The sequence below is a fragment of the Lethenteron reissneri genome, chromosome 52, assembly GCF_015708825.2.
Source record: "Lethenteron reissneri isolate LAM-NWPU_2019-01 chromosome 52, ASM1570882v1, whole genome shotgun sequence".
Classification (NCBI taxonomy): Eukaryota; Metazoa; Chordata; class Hyperoartia; order Petromyzontiformes; family Petromyzontidae; genus Lethenteron; species Lethenteron reissneri.
The window spans coordinates 7056577-7078958 of NC_083830.1; the positions used below are offsets into that span (position 1 = coordinate 7056577).

The window sequence follows — 22382 nt, forward strand, 5'->3', positions numbered from 1 at the left end:
AATAGAGTCAGTGGATATCTCGCCGTATTTTGTGGCCATGTATATTTCTCTTAACCTTTTTCATTCAGGCCTTGCGAAAGGCTCTCATCATTTAGTTGACAAACAAACGTGCAAACGGAACGCCGGGCTTCAATACTAGGCTGGTTCATTGAGGGATGTCTTCGCCAGGCAGAAATTTTCAATAAATATGTAATAATACTCTCGGAGACGGCTTGTGGAATCGGTCCTTTTATTTACTTATCTCAGTTCACAAGCACTCCCCGTTGCTGGCAGGCAACGGGGAGTGGGCAGGCAGATCGCAAGAGACGCACCGCCACGCGGCACTCGGAGCCCCACTCGCGCGTGGCCCCTCTCTCTCTTCGTTCCTCGTCTGACCACGTGTCCCTCGGCTCTTCCCTTATTTAACGCCTGGGTCACGTGGTACGCTCCAGCCAATCCTTAATAGCCTGCGCTGAATGTTCCAGATTCCCCATCAACTCCCGGGACCACGCCCCTGACTTGTCTTCCCATTGGCTGAGGCCAAGACCAGCAGAACCAATCATCCTAGCTGACATCCCTCGATCACGCCAGGGCTATGCTCCCAGGCTCTCCCCCCATTGGCTGTAGAGCAGGACCGGCAGAGCCGATCACCACGTGAGCCGGACATAGGCTCTCATTACAAATATAATAATTAACCTGATATTATTTTTGTTTACAATGTTTATCTACGATCAGACACGAACAACCACTCCTAGCATTTGTATTTTTCCGCCAAAAATACCCACAAAAATTGTTGACGACTTGATTCAACTTCATCAGGTGTTACTGCTCCAGTACAATTACTGTAGCTATTACACCTGATGACGGAGGCTTGTGTTGCTTCCGAAACGTCGTGATTTAATGTAGTTTTTCTCATGTATTATTATTTTATTTTATTATTATTATTTTACTTACGTGACTTTACCGAAAGAACCTAAGAGTATGAATCCTTGCAGTCACGAAAGCTTCAAATCTAGAATTGATTCAACTTCTTATATTTAAAGACGTTCCCGTCTGGAAACTTTCTCAATTTAAAGATTTCGTTATTTTTTGTATGAGAAAGAACAAAAATGCAATGAACTTAATACTCTACGAGAGGAGTTTAACACGCGGGTTTAAGGTGAAGCTCCTATCTTTTATCGTTTTAAAATTAATCAGATTTGAACATCACAAAATGCGTATTTTTTCATTCAAAACCGCTAGAATCCAAAATATAAAAAAAAAACAAAAGATACAACAATGGTCCTCTCTTAAATTTTATTTGCTGTTTAACGCTCCACCAAACGTAAACCACATGCACAGACACGTTTATGGGGCACTTAAACTCGAGATTTGTGGCTTTTAAAACATCTCGGATTTTCAGATCGTTCCTGTTGTCTGTGTCCTAAAAGCCACCTGACGTACCAGATTTCATCTTTATACCTCGTCGGAAAGTACCCTAGGGGTTTCTGAGACACACATACAGATTGAAGTCGTCATTGATATCGATATATGACGAACGGCAGCAGAAAATCGTCGTCACCGTCACCACCATCACCACCTCGCTCCACTAACTGTGAGACCTTGGCAGGAGCTTCCTGACGAAAAGCCACGTGAGACTGAGTGAGGCTCTTTGCTGCGTTAAAAAGTCTCACTAATAAACTCAGCCGCACCGAACCTCATATATACAAATACTGTGTTCTTGGAATTTCTCTCACTTGACACAGCTATCGTGCTGTGACGGTTCCACCTGAAGACGGAAGCTTGTGTTGCCTCCAAAACGTCGTGATTTTTATTTTATTTTTATTTTACTTTTATTAATTTAATTTTTTTACCTACGTGACTTTACCGAAAAAAACCTAAGAATATCTAAAACTCTCTATTTTCAATGTTACCAGCTAAGGCCCGCTGAGATGTGTAGCTCTTTTTCAGAAGCGACCCGGCCACAAATGATAGCTCAACGAAGTGGCTCATCATCATCATCACCACCACGTGGAAATGTATAGCAGCCAAATACTCTAAACGCACGTTTCTATAACAACAACCCGCCGTTCGCCACTAAGTGGCGAGGACGTCACCACGGTTGCCTGTGCCTGGCTAGGTGCACTTTGAGGCCACGTGAAGTGTCGAAGGCTCGCCGATGGGCACGAGGTCACAGGACAGACCCAGGTTGCCCATGGGTTGATTGGCTGAGATGGCTGGCAGATGCACCACCGGTGCCCACCGACTGTGCCACACACACACACACCAAGACAAATATCCCCCATATAGCCTGTAACAGACTGTTGGGGCAAGTGCTGTTTGCGAATAGCATCTATGAAGTCCGGTACGGCACACGAGGAGGTGGGTGTCCAGTACCACGCCCGACCGCCTTTGTCTCCCTAGCGGTGATGTTTACACACCACACCAGGTACTCATTTGAGGCTGAGTTGACCTAGGAGAGGCCCAGGACCGGTTCAGATAATCGCTATCACTCGTGTTGGCCGTGAGCGGGAATCGAACTCGTGTCGCCGGGTTCATAGCGCAGCGCGCTAACCGCTGCACTATCACTCCCCACGTGTATGTAATGGGTTCCGGAGACACTTGTAGAGGTAACGTCTTTATTGCAATACAACACTCCAACAGTCCTGATACTCTGTTACAGCCTAGGTGCACAGCCTAGGTGCACAGCCTAGGTACACAGCCTAGCGACGCAGCCTAGCGACGCAGCCTAGGTGCGCAGCCTAGGTGCGCAGCCTAGGTGCGCAGCCTAGGTGCACAGTCTAGGTGCACAGCCTAGGTACACAGCCTAGCGACACAGCCTAGCGACACAGCCTAGGTACACAGCCTAGGTGCACAGCCTAGGTACACAGCCTAGATACACAGCCTAGGTACACAGCCTAGATACACAGCCTATGGACACAGCCTAGCGACACAGCCTAGGTACACAGCCTAGGTGCACAGCCTAGGTACACAGCCTAGATACACAGTCTAGGTACACAGCCTAGGTGCACAGCCTAGGTACACAGCCTAGCGACACAGCCTAGGTACACAGCCTAGGTACACAGCCTAGGTACACCACCTAGGTACACCACCTAGGTACACAGCCTAGATACACAGCCTAGGTACACAGCCTAGATACACAGCCTATGGACACAGCCTAGGAACACAGCCTACTCTGGCTACGCTCTGGGGTCCTCCGGCTACAATTTCCCTAGGGGAGGCTAATCTGACCCGACCGAGCCAAGGTGCGGGTCTGGACTCTGGCTTCCTCGGAACTCGCCCTTACAGGGACGTAGAGCCGGGAGTCGCAGAGTCCCACCACTGGCCCTCACAGCGTCCCGGCCCTTACAAGGACAAGTGGGACGAGGGGGTCCAGGGTCCTACTCTGGCTGGTCTTGGGTCTTGAGCTGCGACTGCCTTTTTATGCCTCGTCCCCAACGAGGGGTGGGGTTGTGGGCGCCCCCAGATATCCCACAGAGCACACACAGCCCCCCCCCCCCCCCGTTGGTGGCGCCAAGGGGCTTAACTGTCTGGGGTGCCTGGGATCCTAGCGCCTGGCGCCAAGGGGCTTATCTGCCTAGGATCCCAGAGCCCCCAGCAGCCCCTCCCCTCTTATGGCACTACATATACACCACACACACATATACACACACACACACCATCATACACACACACATATACACACACATCATCATACACTACACACACACAGACCACTTGCCAGCATCGCACGCTCAACCTGTGCTCGGGGTGTGGAGCGCAGGCGACAGCAGGCGGCGTGGTGCTCGTGGTGCTGCTGCTGCTGCTGGTGCTGGTGGTGGTGCTGGTGGTGGTGGATTTGCTGGTGGTTCTGCTGGTGGTGGATCTGCTGGTGGTGCTGCTGGTGGTGCTGGTGGTGGATCTGCTGGTGGTGCTGGTGGTGGATCTGCTGGTGGTTCTGCTGGTGGTTCTGCTGGTGGTGGATCTGCTGGTGGTGCTGCTGGTGGTGCTGGTGGTGGATCTGCTGGTGGTGCTGGTGGTGGATCTGCTGGTGGTGCTGGTGGTGGATCTGCTGGTGGTGCTGGTGGTGGATCTGCTGGTGGTGCTGGTGGTGGATTTGCTGGTGGTTCTGCTGGTGGTGCTGGTGGTGGATCTGCTGGTGGTGCTGGTGGTGGATCTGCTGGTGGTGCTGGTGGTGGATCTGCTGGTGCTGCTGGTGGTGCTGCTGCTGGTGGTGCTGCTGGTGGATCTGCTGGTGGTGCTGGTGGTGCTGCTGGTGCTGGTGGTGGATCTGCTGGTGGTGCTGGTGGTGCTGGTGGTGCTGGTGGTGGATCTGCTGGTGGTGCTGGTGGTGCTGGTGGTGGATCTGCTGGTGCTGCTGCTGGTGGTGGATCTGTTGGTGCTGCTGCTGGTGGTTCTGCTGGTGGTTCTGCTGGTGCTGGTGCTTCTGCTGCTGCTGCTGGTGGTTCTGCTGGTGGTGCTGGTGCTGGGGCCATGCAGAGGACACACGCGGCTGGCTGTGCCGCCTACCGCCTGCGCCACTGGATCACGGACCAGGTGGACGGCGGCAAGTACCCGGGCCTGGCGTGGGAGGACGAGGCGCGCAGCACGTTCCGCATCCCGTGGAAGCACGCGAGCAAGAAGGAGTACAGGCACGAGGAGGATGCCGCCGTCTTCAAGGTGGGGGGGGGGGGGGCGGGAGGGGGGCGGGGGGTGAGGGGGGGTGAGGGGGGGTGAGGGGGGGTGAGAGGGGGGGGTGAGAGGGGGGGGCGAGAGGGGGGGGTGAGAGGGGGGGGCGAGAGGGGGGGGGCGCCAGGGGTGTAGATGTGAACTAGCTCACCTGGTGTGAAGGAGGAGGTTGTGGGTGTCACCTTCCTCTCGTTCCCCCCTCTCGTGCCCTGCTCACCCCCCGCTCACCCCCCACTCATCCCCCACTCACCCCCCACTCACCCCCCACGTGTCTCTCCTCTCGCCCCCCCCTCTCGCCCCCCCCTCTCGCCCCCCCTCTCGCCCCCCCCTCTCACCCCCCCTCTCACCCCCCCACTCACCCCCCACTCACCCCCCACGTGTCTCTCCTCTCACCCCCACTCACCCCCCACTGACCCCCCACTCACCTCACACCCCCACTCACCCCCCCGCTCACCCCCCCGCTCACCCCCCCGCTCACCCCCCTCTCACCCCCCCTCTCACCCCCCTCTCACCCCCCTCTCACCCCCCTCTCACCCCCCACTCCACGTGTCTCCCCTCTCGTCCCCCCATTCACCCCCCACTCATCCCCCACTCATCCCCCACGTGTCTCCCCTCTCATCCCCCCTCTCACCCCCCCCCCACTCTCACCCCCCCCACTCACCCCCATTCACCCCCCTCTCACCCTCCCACGTGTCTCCCCTCTCATCCCTCCTCTCACCTCACCACCCCCTCTCACCCCCTCTCACACCCCCACTCACCCCCCACTCACCCCCACTCACCCCCCTCTCACCCCCCCACTCACCCCCCACTCACCCCCCTCTCACCCTCCCCCCTCTCACCCTCCTCTCACCCCGGCAGGCGTGGGCCATCTTCAAGGGCAAGTACCGAGCGGGCGAGGACCGTGCGGACGCGAGCACGTGGAAGACGCGTCTGCGCTGCGCCCTCAACAAGAGCCCCGACTTCCAGGAGCTGAGCGACCGCAGCCAGACGGCGAGCGGCGACGCGTTCAAGGTGTACCGCATCCTGCCCGAGGAGAGCACCACGCGATGTGAGTGTGCCTCTGTGTGTGTGTCTCTCTCTGTGTGTCTCTGTGTGTGTGTGTCTCTGTGTGTGTCTGTGTGTGTCTCTGTGTGTGTCTGCGTGTCTCTGTGTGTGTGTGTCTGTGTGTGTCTCTGTGTGTGTCTCTGTGTGTGTCTGTGTGTCTCTGTGTGTCTCGCTGTCTCTGTGTGTGTCTCTGTGTGTCTTTGTGTGTGTCTCTGTGTGTGTCTGCGTGTCTCTGTGTGTGTGTGTCTGTGTGTGTCTCTGTGTGTGTCTCTGTGTGTGTCTGTGTGTCTCTGTGTGTCTCGCTGTCTCTGTGTGTGTCTCTGTGTGTCTCTGTGTCTGTCTCTGTGTGTCTCGCTGTCTCTGTGTGTCTCTGTGTGACTCTGTGTGTGTCTCTGTGTGTCTCTGTGTGTCTCTGTGGTGTGTCTCGCTGTCAGTAGTGTGTCTCTGTGTGTCTCTCTGTGTGTCTCTGTGTGTGTCTGTGTGTCTGTGTGTGTGTCTTGCTGTCAGCAGTGTGTCTCTGTGTGTGTATCTGTGTGTCTCTGTGTGTCTCTGTGTGTCTCTGGGGTGCCACGGTGCTGATATGGTGAAACCGGTCTTGAGTGTTTCCTTGCGTTGCCGCACAGCGCCGTCGAACGTGTTCGCTCCCAGAAGAAAGGTGTCCGTGTTGATCGGATGCGAAAATTAGTTTTTAATATGTATCTGTTTACTTTAAATGTCTTCATGTTGAGAGACAAATATGGGAAGGAGGAGGAGACATTGCTGATCTGTTTCGTGTTCCGATACCAAGGACACTGGAGGCAACGTGGTGGCTAGGAGATGTTAACTCCCTCGCCTGGTACACAGGAGGTCGTGGGTTCGATCCCGACCCTGATGCCTGCTGCTATAAATTTGGAGTTTGCGTGTCTCTCTCATCATCATCACGGTGGCTAGAAGATGTTAACTCCCTCGCCTGGTACGCAGGAGGTCGTGGGTTCGATCCCGACCCCGACGACTGCTGCTGCATATTGGAATTTGCGTGTCTCTCTCTCATCATCATCACGGTGGCTAGGAGATGTTAACTCCCTCGCCTGGTGTGCAGGAGGCCGTGGGTTCGATCCCGACCCCGACGCCTGCTGCTGCTGTATATTGGAATTTGCTTGTCTCTTTCTTTCATCATCACGGTGGTTAGGGGATGTTAACTCCGTCGCCTGGTATACAGGAGGTCGTGGGTTCGATCCCGACCCCGACGCCTGCTGCTGTATATTTGGAGTTTGCGTGTCTCTCTCTCATCATCATCATGGTGGCTAGGAGATGTTAACTACCTCGCCTGGTGTGCAGGAGGTCGTGGGTTCGATCCCGACCCCGACGCTTGCTGCTGTATATTTGGAGTTTGCGTCTCTCTCTCTCATCATCATCACGGTGGCTAGGAGATGTTAACTACCTCGCCTGGTGTGCAGGAGGTCGTGGGTTCGATCCCGACCCCGACGACTGCTGCTGTATATTTGGAGTTTGCGTGTCTCTCTCTCTCATCATCATCACGGTGGCTAGGAGATGTTAACTCCCTCGCCTGGTACACAGGAGGTCGTGGGTTCGATACCGACCCTGATGCCTGCTGCTGCATATTTGGAGTTTGCGTGTCTCTGTCTCTCATCATCATCACGGTGGCTAGGAGATGTTAACTACCTCGCCTGGTACACAGGAGGTCGTGGGTTCGATCCCGACCCTGATGCCTGCTGCTATAAATTTGGAGTTTGCGTGTCTCTCTCTCTCATCATCATCACGGTGGCTAGGAGATGTTAACTACCTCGCGTGGTATACAGGAGGTCGTGGGTTCGATCCCGACCCCGACGACTGCTGCTGTATATTTGGAGTTTGCGTGTCTCTCTCTTTCCCCGTGGTCGCGTGGATTTTTCTCGGGGTTTTTCGCCTCCACGTTTAGGATGGGCGTGCGCTTAGAGTCTTTGGCGTCCGCTCGAAATGTCCACGTGACGAGCCACTTTGTTGAGCTGTCATTTGTGGCCACGTCGCTTCTGAATAATATTGCGACACCTCAGTGGGCCTTCACCTGGTGGAATAGAAATAGTTGATTTGACGCTCCGTGTCCGTTGTCTTCACAGGTGACTGTGCCCGCGACAGCGATGAGATCATGCCGCCAGAAGAACCTGAAGAGAACCAGGAGGTACAGGTGCTCCATCAACATCGTCGTCAACATCATCGTCGTAATCATCATCGTAATCATCATCATCGTCGTAATCATCATCGTAATCATCATCGTCGTAAACATCATCGTCGTAATCATCATCGTCGTCAACATCATCGTCGTCAACATCATCGTCGTCATCAACATCGTCGTAATCATCATCGTTGTCAACATCATCGTCAACATCGTCGTCGTCAACATCGTCATCGCCATCAACATCGTCGTAATCAACATCGTCGTTAACATCAACATCGTCGTCAACATCATTTTCGTAATCATCATTGTCGTCATCAGGACTCTTTCAGGAGGGTCCTGCTACATGGGGGCGTGCGGGTGAGCGTGCGGGTGAGCGTGCGGGTGAGTTGGTGAGCATGTGGGTGAGTTGGTGAGCATGTGGGTGAGTTGGTGAGCATGTGGGTGAGTTGGTGAGCGTGCGGGTGAGTTGGTGAGCATGTGGGTGAGTTGGTGAGCATGTGGGCTAGCGTGTGGGTGAGTTGGTGAGCGTGTGGGTGAGTTGGTGAGCATGTGGGTGAGTTGGTGAGCGTGTGGGTGAGTTGGTGAACGTGTGGGTGAGTTGGTGAGCATGTGGGTGAGTTGGTGAGCATGTGGGTGAGTTGGTGAGCGTGCGGGTGAGTTGGTGAGCGTGTGGGTGAGTTGGTGAGCGTGTGGGTGAGTTGGTGAGCGTGTGGGTGAGTTGGTGAGCATGTGGGTGAGTTGGTGAGCATGTGGGTGAGTTGGTGAGCGTGCGGGTGAGTTGGTGAGCGTGTGGGTGAGTTGGTGAGCGTGCGGTGAGTTGGTGAGCGTGTGGGTGAGTTGGTGAGCGTGTGGGTGAGTTGGTGAGCGTGTGGGTGAGTTGGTGAGCGTGCGGGTGAGTTGGTGAGCGTGTGGGTGAGTTGGTGAGCATGCGGGTGAGTTGGTGAGCATGCGGGTGAGTTGGTGAGCGTGCGGGTGAGTTGGTGAGCGTGTGGGTGAGTTGGTGAGCATGTGGGTGAGCTGGTGAGCGTGTGGGTGAGTTGGTGAGCATGCGGGTGAGTTGGTGAGCGTGTGGGTGAGTTGGTGAGCATGTGGGTGAGTTGGTGAGCGTGCGGGTGAGTTGGTGAGCATGTGGGTGAGTTGGTGAGCGTGCGGGTGAGTTGGTGAGCATGCGGGTGAGTTGGTGAGCGTGTGGGTGAGTTGGTGAGCGTGCGGGTGAGTTGGTGAGCGTGCGGGTGAGTTGGTGAGCATGTGGGTGAGTTGGTGAGCGTGTGGGTGAGTTGATGAGCGTGTGGGTGAGTTGGTGAGCGTGCGGGTGAGTTGGTGAGCGTGCGGGTGAGTTGGTGAGCATGCGGGTGAGTTGGTGAGCGTGTGGGTGAGTTGGTGAGCGTGCGGGTGAGTTGGTGAGCATGCGGGTGAGTTGGTGAGCGTGTGGGTGAGTTGGTGAGCATGCGGGTGAGTTGGTGAGCGTGTGGGTGAGTTGGTGAGCGTGCGGGTGAGTTGGTGAGCGTGCGGGTGAGTTGGTGAGCATGCGGGTGAGTTGGTGAGCGTGTGGGTGAGTTGATGAGCGTGTGGGTGAGTTGGTGAGCGTGCGGGTGAGTTGGTGAGCGTGCGGGTGAGTTGGTGAGCATGCGGGTGAGTTGGTGAGCGTGTGGGTGAGTTGGTGAGCGTGCGGGTGAGTTGGTGAGCATGCGGGTGAGTTGGTGAGCGTGTGGGTGAGTTGGTGAGCATGTGGGTGAGTTGGTGAGCATGTGGATGAGTTGGTGAGCGTGCGGGTGAGTTGGTGAGCATGCGGGTGAGTTGGTGAGCGTGTGGGTGAGTTGGTGAGCGTGCGGGTGAGTTGGTGAGCGTGCGGGTGAGTTGGTGAGCATGTGGGTGAGTTGGTGAGCGTGTGGGTGAGTTGATGAGCGTGTGGGTGAGTTGGTGAGCGTGCGGGTGAGTTGGTGAGCGTGCGGGTGAGTTGGTGAGCATGTGGGTGAGTTGGTGAGCGTGTGGGTGAGTTGGTGAGCGTGCGGGTGAGTTGGTGAGCATGCGGGTGAGTTGGTGAGCGTGTGGGTGAGTTGGTGAGCATGTGGGTGAGTTGGTGAGCATGTGGGTGAGTTGGTGAGCGTGCGGGTGAGTTGGTGAGCGTGCGGGTGAGTTGGTGAGCGTGTGGGTGAGTTGGTGAGCATGTGGGTGAGTTGGTGAGCGTGTGGGTGAGTTGGTGAGCGTGCGGGTGAGTTGGTGAGCGTGCGGGTGAGTTGGTGAGCGTGTGGGTGAGTTGGTGAGCGTGTGGGTGAGTTGGTGAGCGTGCGGGTGAGTTGGTGAGCGTGTGGGTGAGTTGGTGAGCGTGCGGGTGAGTTGGTGAGCATGCGGGTGAGTTGGTGAGCGTGTGGGTGAGTTGGTGAGCGTGTGGGTGAGTTGGTGAGCGTGTGAGTGAGTTGGTGAGCGTGTGGGTGAGTTGGTGAGCGTGTGGGTGAGTTGGTGAGCATGCGGGTGAGTTGGTGAGCGTGTGGGTGAGTTGGTGAGCATGTGGGTGAGTTGGTGAGCGTGTGGGTGAGTTGGTGAGCATGCGGGTGAGTTGGTGAGCGTGCGGGTGAGTTGGTGAGCGTGCGGGTGAGTTGGTGAGCGTGCAGGTGAGTTGGTGAGCATGTGGGTGAGTAGGCGAGCATGTGGGTGAGTTGGTGAGCATGTGGGTGAGTTGGTGAGCGTGTGGGTGAGTTGGTGAGCATGTGGGTGAGTTGGTGAGCGTGTGGGTGAGTTGGTGAGCGTGCGGGCGAGTTGGTGAGCATGTGGGTGAGTTGGTGACCGTGTGGGTGAGTTGGTGAGCATGTGGGTGAGTTGGTGAGCGTGTGGGTGAGGTGGTGAGCGTGTGGGTGAGTTGGTGAGCGTGTGGGTGAGTTGGTGAGCATGTGGGTGAGTTGGTGAGCGTGTGGGTGAGTTGGTGAGCGTGCGGGCGAGTTGGTGAGCATGTGGGTGAGTTGGTGACCGTGTGGGTGAGTTGGTGAGCATGTGGGTGAGTTGGTGAGCGTGTGGGTGAGTTGGTGAGCGTGTGGGTGAGTTGGTGAGCGTGCGGGTGAGTTGATGAGCATGTGGGTGAGTTGGTGAGCGTGTGGGTGAGTTGGTGAGCGTGCGGGTGAGTTGGTGAGCATGTGGGTGAGTTGGTGAGCATGTGGGTGAGTTGGTGAGCGTGCGGGTGAGTTGATGAGCATGTGGGTGAGTTGGTGAGCGTGCGGGTGAGTTGGTGAGCATGTGGGTGAGTAGGCGAGCATGTGGGTGAGTTGGTGAGCATGTGGGTGAGTTGGTGAGCATGTGGGTGAGTTGGTGAGCATGTGGGTGAGTTGGTGAGCGTGCGGGCGAGTTGGTGAGCGTGCGGGTGAGTTGGTGAGCATGTGGGTGAGTTGGTGAGCGTGTGGGTGAGTTGGTGAGCATGTGGGTGAGTTGGTGAACGTGTGGGTGAGTTGGTGAGCGTGCGGGTGAGTTGATGAGCATGTGGGTGAGTTGGTGAGCGTGCGGGTGAGTTGGTGAGCATGTGGTGTCGCGTGCGGCTGAGTGCGACGTGGGGCTGTCAAGGCCCCCGTCCCGGGTGGGTTTGTGAAACGCCCTCAGGTCCAAAGTTCGCTGGCGTGGGGGGTGGGGGGGTGAGCCCAGGAGTCGTCACAATTTCGGGGAACTCGTAAAAGAACTCACGACGAGACGGGCGCGCGGGGCGAGGGCACCACGGGAGAGACTCGCTCTGACTCGCTCTCACGAGTCTCTCACGAGTCTCCCACGAGTCTCTCACGAATCTCTCAGCTCTTCTCCAGGAAGGGCCTTCACTGCCAAGTGCTCTGCAGTACGGGGGGGGGGGGGGTAGGTGACGATCAGAGGTCGCGACCGGGTACCCGATACCCGTACCCTACCCGATACCCGGCTACCCGTACCCGGCCGGGTACGGGTACCCATTTGCGACCCTGGTGCGGCCGGGTACGGGTACGGGTAGGCCGTGAGTCACTGGTGAGTAACCGTTTGTCACTCATTTCCCAACGTCTTGTCTCTTCTCACAAGCGAGCTTCATCCGGCACTGCTCCCGCTCGCTGCCACCGACAACCACTGACGGCGAATATCTGACCCGCTGCTGTGCCTTCCCTAGGTCGACTCAGCCTTGAAAAAAAAGTACCTCCTGTGCGGTGTGCTGCTACTGTGGGGAGACAAAGGCGGCCGGGCGTGGTGTCCGGCCAACCGTTTTCTAATTCGGCTAAATTTTGACCGCGGGCGCCGGGACACACATTGGCCTACTCTTCCTCGACTGACGTCATGGCATCTTTAGCGTCCACGATGAGCGACGCGGAGGGGCGCGTCGTGTGGTTAGTCCACAGTCGGCAGTATTGGGACATTCCACATTCCCATGGCGGAGAGTTGGGGGCGAGTCTATCCAAGGCACAACCACCGTTGGCATCCCCGCAAAGTGGTAGCCATTTTTCGATTTAAAGCTTTCGTGACTGCAGGGATTCATCTTCTTGGTTCTTTCGGTAAAGTCACGTAAAATGGACATAATAAAATAATAAAAATAAAACATAATAAAATAATAAAAATAAAACATATTATTTCCATTCTACGTGACTTTACCGAAAGAACCAAGAAGATGGTAGCTATTTTATCGACCCCGGACGGATGACGACGATGATGATGATGATGAGTCAACCACCCAAACCAGGAAGAGGGGAGACAAAGGTGGACGTTGAGACCACGTGGGGACGTGGGGGGGGGGTGTCAGGCGAAATTTCCGAGATTTAATGATGCTTTCAGTACGGAACCACTGACACACCCACACACACAATGCACGCACGTGAAGATACAGATCCCCCGTATAGCCTCGAACGAACTGTGGAGGCAAGTGGTTTTAATGAGCGCTCGTGAATCAAGGCCAACACGGCACAATGCAAGTGGCAAGTGGGGTGGGCTGACCAACACCCACGCTCGACCGCCTTTAACTCCCGAGTGGCGATGTTTAGACAAGAGAAATTAACCCGTAAAAACAAAGTTTTTCACTATAAATCCTTTTTATGCGTGGCGGCTAGAGTCCTCTCGTCCTCTGGCTTGAGATGGCTGCCACCTATGGGTCAGATGATTGCCTGCCACCATTAAGCAATTGGTAATTAAATATTAAAAAAAATCCTAAAAAGTGTAAAATTTTGGAAACATTTTTTCACGAAAATAAATTGTCACGCACAACGAGTCTGTGTGCAAAATGTCAGCTCGATTGGATCACGGGAAGTGGGTTAAAAAACGACCAAAAGATTTGCACGGTCGTAAGCGCGCAAGCAAGCAAGTGAACTTAATATAAAGGATTTAAAAATGGGTCTCTGTGCGAGTCTATGGGTCTCAACGTGAGTCTATAGATCTGTGTGTGAGACTGGGTCTCTTGAGTGAGTCTATGGATCTGTGTTGTGAGTCTGTGGGCCTCTGTGTGAGTCTACGGGTCTCTATGCAGGCCTATGGGTATCTGCGGGAGAGTCTATGGGTCTGTGTGTGAGGCTGGGTCTCTTGAGTGAGTCTATGGATCTGTGTTGTGAGTCTGTGGGCCTCTGTGTGAGTCTATGGGTCTCAATGCAGGTCTGTGGGTCTCGGCGTGAGTTTATGGATCTGTGTGTGAGATTGGGTCTCTTGAGTGAGTCTATGGATCTGTGTTGTGAGTCTGTGTGTCTCTGTGTGAGTCTACGGGTCTCTATGCAGGCCTATGGGTATCTGCGTGAGAGTCTATAGGTCTGTGTGTGAGACTGGGTCTCTTGAGTGAGTCTATGGATCTGTGTTGTGAGTCTGTGGGCCTCTGTGTGAGTCTACGGGTCTCTATGCAGGTCTATGGGTATCTGCGTGAGAGTCTATGGGTCTGTGTGTGAGACTGTGGGTCTCTGGATGAGTCTGTGGCTCTGTGCGAGTCTCTGTGAGACTCTGTGAGACTCTGTGTGAGTCTGTATGAGTTGTTGTGTGAGTTTGTGGCTCTCTGAGTGAGTCTGTGGCTCTGTGCGAGTCTGTGGCTCTGTGCGGGTCTGTGGCTGTCTGAGTGAGTCTATGGCTCTCTGAGTGAGTCTATGGCTCTCTGAGTGAGTCTGTGGCTCTCTGTGTGAGTCTGTGGCTCTCTGTGTGAGTATGTGGCTCTCTGTGTGAGTCTGTGGCTCTCTGAATGAGTCTAAGACCACACTCCGGGCGACTGCATCTTCCGCGGGATCTGGCGGAGGGCAGCGAGCGGTGGCCGTGACGACGACGATGAGACACACGTCGACGTCTCGAGCGCGTTTCGTCAGTCCCACCGCTCCACTCCGTAGTCGTGTTTGACGCGCGGCGTACCAACGCGTGGCCGCCGTGCGGGTCACACGTGTGGGTCACACGTGCGGGTCACACGTGCGCGTCCCGTCTGACTTACAGGTGTCCATGGCAGTGATGGAATCGGCGCCCTGGTGTTACAGCCCTGAAATGCTGCTCAACTTCCCAGGTAATGATGAATCACGCACGCACGCACACACGCACGCACGCACACACGCACGCACGCACGCACACACGCACGCACGCACGCACACACGCACGCACGCACACACGCACGCACGCACGCACGCACACACGCACGCACGCACACACACACGCACGCACCGACACAAAGATCTCCCCGTGCCTCCACCGTGTAGCCTGTAGCAAGGAGCACCTATGAAGGCCGGCACGGCACACGAAAGGGGTGGGTGGCCAGCACCACGCCCGGCCGCCTTTGTCTCCCCAATGTTTACGCACCGCTCGAGGTACTAATTTAGGGCTGAAGCCGACCCAGGCAAGGCCCAGGATCAGTTCAGATGATCGCCACTCTGTGTGTCTACGAATGTTGAACTTCATTTGCACCGTACGTAGCCAACCGTGATAATCGTATGTGGGTCGCCGGGTTCGTAGCGCAGCGCGCAAACAGCTACGCACGCACGCTGCAAACCTACGCGCCCCCTGCATGAAAACGAGAGAGCGATCATCGTATTCATATTCATCACAGATAAAGTTGGGCGTTTATTCATTATTATAATACAGTGGTACCCCGGAAATCGAACTCAATTCGTTCCAGAAGGCCATTCGAACACCGTTTTGTTCGAACACCGAATTAATTTTCCCCATAAGAATTCATTTAAATGACATTAATTGGTTCCAGACACAAGAAATCTCTCATCTTAAATCATTTTTACACGACGTTTACAGTAATTACATGCATTACAATCATACAAAAAAACAAGACACACAATAAATAAATGGAATAAGTGAATAAATATATGGAATAAATGAAAAAAAATTACATTGAACTTTACCTGTAGTAAGGAGAGTAGTTGGCTTGAGTGGAAGGTGGTGAGGAGGAGGAGGAGGTGGTGGTGGTGTTATTGTTTGGAAGGCGAGTCACCTTTGTCTGGGCAAGCGTCATGCACGCTGGGCCATACGCGTCTCAGCCGTAGAGCTCCTTTCAAAATTGCCCGTTCGACCTCCGAATTTCGTTCGGTTTCCGGGACAAAAAAATGTTCGGAAATATCGTTCGAACACCGATTTGTTCGAGTTCTGGTGCGTTCCATCTCCTAGGTTCTACTGTATTGTATTAGGATCCGTAATAATGTCACGATTCGTGATATTATTATTATATTAATTTCCCATCGATTGGCAACATAAAAATTAAAAGAGCGCTCTCAGTTTCATTCTCACAGGGCCTCTACTCTGAAATACGCTTTTTTTCGTACTTGATGAAATGCCTAGATAGTACGCATTGCGGGAAGTTCTTTTAACATCATTCTTTGGGTAGTAGTAGGTTTTTACCCTTTCAACTGGTACAGAAAACTGACACCTTTATACAAGGCATCATGTTTGCAATAACCACAACACAAGTAGTCAATAATGCAAACAAAAAGAAGCAACTCTGATAATGATAATAATATGCACTGTCCTTGAAGTTGATTGGTCCACACCCGAGACAGCTTTTCTTAGAGCCTAGTCCCCATTGGTGTTGGACCAGATGACACCAGAAGGCGTACAACTCAAACACAGTGCACTATCAGAGTATTGAGAGCTCGGGGTAAGCATTTAAACTATGAGACCTCCTTTACCAGTGACAAAATATAGTAGTAGGTTTTTACCCTTTCAACTGGTACAAAAACTGACACCTTTATACAAGGCATAATGTTTGCAATAACCACAACACAAGCAGTCAAAATGCAAACAAAAAGAAACAACTCTGATGATGATCAGAGTTGTTTCTTCTTGTTATCATCATCAGAGTTGTTTCTTTTTGTTTGCATTTTGACTGCTTGTGTTGTGGTTATTGCAAACATGATGCCTTGTATAAAGGTGTCAGTTTTTGTACCAGTTGAAAGGGTAAAAACCTACTACTATATTTTGTCACTGGTAAAGGAGGTCTCATAGTATAAATTCTTACCCCGAGCTCTCAATACTCTGATAGTGCGCTGTCTTTGAGTTGTACGCCTTTTGGCGTCATCTGGTCCAACACCAATGGAGACTAGGCTCTAAGAAAAGCTGTCTCGGGTGTGGACCAATCAACTTCAAGGACAGTGCATATCATTATCATCATCAGAGTTGCTTCTTTTTGTTTGCATTTTGACTGCTTGTGTTGTGGTTATTGCAAACATGATGCCTTGTATATAGGTGTCACTTTTTGTACCAGTTGAAAGGGTAAAAACCTACTACTATATTTTGCCACTGGTAAAGGAGATGTCTCATAGTGTACATCATTCTCTGGGGTTTAAAGAACATTCCAGAGACACAATTGCATTGATAGTAGCAGCAGTTGAAAAAGTTCGAGCAAATTTTAAATGAGCCGTGTGGTCAGTCCTCTGAAGTTGGTTCGCTCCGACCTCTTTTTAAATCCTTTATATTAAGTTCACTTGCTTGCTTAGGACCGTGCAAATCTTTCGGTCGTTTTTTAACCTACTTCCCGTGATCCAATCGAGCTGACATTTTGCACACAGACTCGTTGTGCGTGACAATTAATGTTCGTGGCATTTTTTCCCCAAAATTTTACACTTTTTAGGACAAAAATTTAATATTTAATTACCAATTGCTTAATGGTGGCAGGCAATCATCTGACCCATAGGTGGCAGCCATCTCAAGCCAGAGGACGAGAGGACTCTAGCCGCCACGCATATAAAGGATTTATAGTGAAAAACTTAGTTTTTACGGGTTATACTTGTTTCTTTTTAACGTCTTCTTCTGCCATTTCAACTCGACGCTTCTTCGTTACACGGAAAATCCCGTGTAGCCAGTTTAGCCGGCTAGTTTCCGGTGTGTTGGAGAGCCAAACCCACGGCATTGACAATTGTGACAACGTTCACAATTGTGAGTTTTCTCTCCGGCACACAACCGGTGTGCTGAACTAGGAACTAATTTGCACGTCAGTTTAACTCATAGCCTTTCGCGACCAATATCATCCATAATATGTTTTTTTTTGGGATAGATCGCGTCAATATAAATGTGTTGTTAAACCCGCCACCACCCGTCACGGCCAATTAGTAAGGTTTGTCACGTAAACGGAACGCGCCGATTCGTTACCAGTACAGCACTGAATTTCGATTTAAAGCTTTCGTGACTGCCGGGATTCGTCTTCTTGGTTCTTTCGGTAAAGTCACGTAGAATGGAAATAATAAAATAATAAAAATAAAACACAATTAAATATATTTTTTTTCACGACGTTTCGGCGTTGTGGCCGAAACGTCGTGAATTTATTTATTTAGTCTATTATGTTTTTTTATTATTATTATTTTATTATTTCCATTCTACGTGACTTTACCGAAAGAACCAAGAAGATGAGTACAGCACTAACCGTTGTGTTGGAGAGCAAATCCACAACATTTACAGTCTCCAACACAGCGGTGTTGCTGTACTCGTAACGAATTGGCATTTTCTGTTGACGTGACAACCCTTACTATCTTCTTGGTTCTTTCGGTAAGTCACGTAGAATGGAAATAATAAAATAAACAAAATTCAACATAATAAAATAATTCTCACGACGTTTCATTGTTTTATTATTTTATTATTTCCATTATACGTGACTTTACCGAAAGAACCAAGAAGATGAATCCCTGCAGTCACGAAAGCTTTAAATCGAAACCCTTCTTAGTTGGCTGCGTCGGGGTTGGTGGTTGCGGGTTTAACGACACCTTTACATTTATTACGATCTAACCCAAAAAAACTCTTACGCATTATTGGCACATTTCGTGTCCGGGTGGTGGCGGATTTTAACGACACGTTTACATCGGTCGCGATAGCTTACCGCGTCTTAAAACGACCTTTCTTCCTCCTCCTCTGACCCACTCCCCTCCCCGCCACCGCCACCACCAGGCTACTACATCATCGACGTGCGGTTCTTCTACAAGGGCGCGCTGGTGAGCGAGCAGTGGGCCTCGCGCTTGTGCCGCGTGGGCCACCGCGCGCCGGCGGTGCACGACCCCAGCGTGTACGGCCCCAGCGACGCCGCTCAGCTCCTCTTCCCGCCGCCGGCGTCGGCCCTCGCCGCTCCGGGCGACGCGAGGCAGCGGGCCCACACGGAGACTCTGCTCGCCAACGTGGAGCGCGGCGTGCTGCTGAGCGTGACGGGAGAAGGCCTCTTCGCCCAGCGCCTCTGCCGGGCGCAAGTCTTCTGGTCGGGCCCCTGCGCCGAGACGCCGCCCGGAGCCCCCAACAAGATGGAGAGGGGCCCCCCTGTGCAGCTGTTCAACACGCGGCAGTTCATGGAAGGTGCGTGTGGCGAACAAAGGACGCCAATGGGGGAAGTTGGAGACAGTCGCCCTCCCTGCGACGGCAGAGGAGCGACGCTCACGGCAGCGAGCGGAGCGCCGGGCAGATAAGATGCGGAGCAGGGAGGGCGACGGGTCATCGTGGCTGGGGTCATCATCGCTGGGGTCATCGTCGCTGGGGTCATTGTGGCTGGGGTCATCGTGGCCGGGGTCATCATCGCTGGGGTCATCGTTGCTGGGGTCATCGTCGCTGGGGTCATCGTGGCTGGGGTCATTGTGGCTGGGGTCATCGTGGCTGGGGTCATCGTCGCCGGGGTCATCGTGGCCGGGGTCATCGTCGCCGGGGTCATCATCACCGGGGGCATCGTGGCTGGGGTCATCGTCACCGGGGTCATCGTTGCTGGGGTCATCGTGGCTGGGGTCATCGTGGTTGGGGTCATCGTCGCTGGGGGCATCGTCGCCGGGGTCATCGTGGCCGGGGTCATCGTGGCTGGGGTCATCATGGCCGGGGTCATCGTCGCAGCCATCAACACCTCCACTCGCTCCCGGGGTTGTCTGTGCTCGACCACCCAAATGTGAAATTGTTGCCGTTTGCTCTGCGTCTCGCACATCAGGCGTACGAAAGCAGAGAGAGAGAGAGTTGTTGTTGTTGTTTGCTCTTGTTGCCAGAAATGAATCAGTACGTGACCTGGCACGGTCCGTCACCGCAGTTCGTCACCACCATCTGCTTCGGCGAGGAATTCCCCGACATGGACGGCGCGAAGAAATACGTCACCGTGCAGGTGAGGCGTGGTGTGCCGTGGTGAGGCGTGGTGAGGCGTGGTGAGGCGTGGTGAGCTGCGGTGAACCGTGGTGAGGCTGGGATTGTTGACCCAGAGGAGTCAAATCCCCGCTCTCGTCTTCGCGAGGCTCCTGCCCGACCCTGACCTCCCACGGTGGTGGGTGGGAGCCGGTCATTGCCCTGCGTGAGTTACACCTGGGTCGCAGTGACGGATTATCTGAGTAGCAACAGTAGCGGCATATGCTACGGGCCCCGCACGAAATGCTTTCAAGCTATCAATTCCGGTATCAGTGATTCTTCTGCACTTCCTCTATTACTATAGTACTATACTGCCTTCAGCTGTTACCAACGACTGGGTGTTTAAGGTCAACGATTTGTCGTATCTGGTTGTATAGCAAATGAAAAAATACAATTACTTTACTGTGCAAGTAAAAAATTGGTGTTTTAATATTTTCGTGATTTTTTTTTATTTAGGGCCCCTTTATAACATTTGCTACAGGCCCCGCATTAGCTTCATCCGGTACTGCTGGGTCGGGTATTAAACAACAACAACAAAACACAACACGTGGATTGGTCACGTGACACCAACGCCCTCGGCCCCACCTCTCCCATGAGCCTCTCCCTCCACGTTCCGATAGAACCGGTTAGCGCTTTGACCGGTAACCCCTTTGCCACGTTCGGCCGGAACCGGTGACCGATTGGGATGCGTCGTCGTGGGCTCCAGGTGGAGGCGCGCTTCGCGAGGCTGCTCTACGAGAAGGCCAAGGCGGAGGGCGCCTGCTCCCTGCGTGAGTTCGAGATCTCCGCTCCCAACAAGGAGGACGAGATCCTGGACATCATCAAGAGTCTGTGCGACAGCATCGCCATCTCCTCCTAGCGCCGCAGTTTCCTCTCTCGCCCTCCCTCCCTCCCTCCTCATCGCTCCATTCTTCTACCTTCCTCCTCCCATCCTCCTCCCTCCTCCTCCCCCCTCCCCCCTCCATCATCCTCCCCCCTCCCCCCTCCAACATCTTCCTCCTCCAGCACCTGAACCGGTCCTGGGCCACCTAGGTCGATTCGGCCTAAAATGGGTAACTGGGGCGGCGCGTAGCGAACGTCGCCACTGGGGAGACAAAGGCGGCTCCCGGCGTGGTTTCTGGCCACCCACCCTCTCGTGTGCCGTGCCAACCTAACTCATCGGTGCTACTCCGCTAACAGCACTTGCCCCAACAGTCTGTTAAAGGCTACACACGGGGGAAGGGGGGTGGATCTTTACCTTCGATCCCAATCGAGTAACTTGCATGAAGTGAAATTTTGTTTTCCAACTCGGCACGCGATGGTGGCCCAACTCTTGCGAAGGGCGCCGCGGGGATCATTCAATGTTCCTCGCGAAGTGACGCGCAGGGGCCTCGCTCTTCACCACCACCACCACCACCCGCCACCACCGCCCGCCACCACGGCCAACCAGCCAGGGCTGTCACGTGAACAGAACGTGGCCAATTCGTCACGAGCACAGCACTAAGCGCTTGTGTGTCGGAGAGCCAAGACACAACCATTTATACTGGTAGGAACCTACTGGTTCCACCAGCCCACAGGGGATTATTGTGTCCGTCCGTCCATCGTGCAGGGAGGGGCTGGGTGGGGAGGGTGGGGCTGGGTGGGGAGGGGAGGGTGGGGCTTGGTGGGGAGGGGCTGGGTGGGGAGGGGGGGTGGAGCTGGGTGGGGAGGGGCTGGGTGGGGAGGGGCTGGGTGGGGAGGGTGGGGGGTGGGAGGGGTGGGGGCTGGGTGGGGAGGGGCTGGTCACCCCGTGGTGCCCTTATAAAATTCAACGTTTAACCTACTCACGCCGGCTTGTGCCCGCCCTCACAGTCGGCCATATTTGCGGAATACACCACGCCGCCGTTGACTCTGGCCATTGACCGAGCAACCCAACGTTCCTACCAGTTCCCTCCGCAGGAATGTGTTAATCTGAGTACGATGTTGTGGCTTGGCTCTCCAACACACAACCGGTTAGTGCTGTACTCGTGACGAATTGGCCACGTTCTGTTTACGTGACGACCCTTACTGGTTGGCTGTGTCGGGTGGTGACGGGCTTTGACGACACATTTATACATTTACGCGATCTAACCCAAAGAAATCCCCCAGCTCTCTATTGTGGATGATATTGGTCGCGAAAGCCTCTACGTCTTAACAAAGTGGCTATACTGCCCTCTTGAAAGATCTCACACACCTACCCCGCCATAGGAATGTGTAATTTCCATTTGGACCAGGAAACTGCTGATTTTTAAAAAATATATATATAGAGCACGTGCTTTACGTGTAAACACGTGTCGTGAATTATAACTCAAAATACGTTCTTAAGTGCATGATGAACTATCCACATCCTTACCGGCTTGTGATGACCTTGGCTACTATCACCCGAGACTCGTGATTTTATGATCGTGTAAATTATCGGATGATGATGATGATGATTTTAACATGTTTTGCTAAATTATTGAATGATGCTGATGATGGTGATTTCTCTCGTGACTCTCATCAGGCTCAGGCAGGTTTCACTTCCCTGTTAAATAAAAAAAAATTCACCCTCGTGAGTCGATTGACGTGTTATGGTGATGATTGATTGAATGATTGCATCGTGATCATACTAATAAACATACCGATGATGCTGAAGATACTGATGACGGTCAAATTATTGCACGATAGTGATGATGTTACTGATAATGATTTAATTTTTGGATGAGGATTGAATTATTGGATCTTTGGATGGATGATGATGATTTTGATGTTTGAATCTTTGGATTATGATGATGCTGATAGGTGAGTTATTTGCCGCTGATAATTATTACGACGGAGTGGTTGGCCACAGCACCCACGCCCGGCCGCCTTTGTCTCCCCAGTGGCCATGTTGACACACCGCACCAATAACTCATTTGAGGCTGAGTCGACCTAGAGGATGTCCGGGACCGGTTAAAATATTCGCCACTGTTATTGGTCGTGAGCGGGAAACGAACTCGGGTCGCCGGGTTCGTAGCGCAGCGCACTAACCACTACGCTACCACTC

The 22382-nt window shown here is 53.5% G+C and overlaps 1 protein-coding gene across 1 annotated transcript; it reads left to right on the top strand.

The window, feature by feature from the left end:
• Nucleotides 1–4452: 4452 nt before the first annotated feature.
• On the top strand, nucleotides 4453–20936 carry LOC133355841 (interferon regulatory factor 8-like). The gene is made up of 7 exons (XM_061573243.1): nucleotides 4453–4638; nucleotides 5506–5695; nucleotides 7788–7849; nucleotides 14228–14294; nucleotides 18167–18562; nucleotides 19231–19343; nucleotides 20067–20936. The coding sequence occupies exons 1-7, from the start codon at nucleotides 4453–4455 to the stop codon at nucleotides 20217–20219; spliced, it is 1167 nt and encodes a 388-aa protein (XP_061429227.1). The 3' UTR covers nucleotides 20220–20936.
• Nucleotides 20937–22382: the final 1446 nt, after the last annotated feature.

What these genes read in the sequence shown, in the direction of transcription:
- LOC133355841 (XM_061573243.1), top strand. Translation starts at nt 4,453, where the DNA reads ATGCAGAGGACACACGCGGCTGGCTGTGCCGCCTACCGCCTGCGCCAC. An exon ending in AATGCTGCTCAACTTCCCAG is followed by an intron (nt 14,295 to 18,166) that starts GTAATGATGAAT and finishes CGCCACCACCAG; the next exon opens with GCTACTACATCATCGACGTG. An exon ending in CACGCGGCAGTTCATGGAAG is followed by an intron (nt 18,563 to 19,230) that starts GTGCGTGTGGCG and finishes TCTTGTTGCCAG; the next exon opens with AAATGAATCAGTACGTGACC.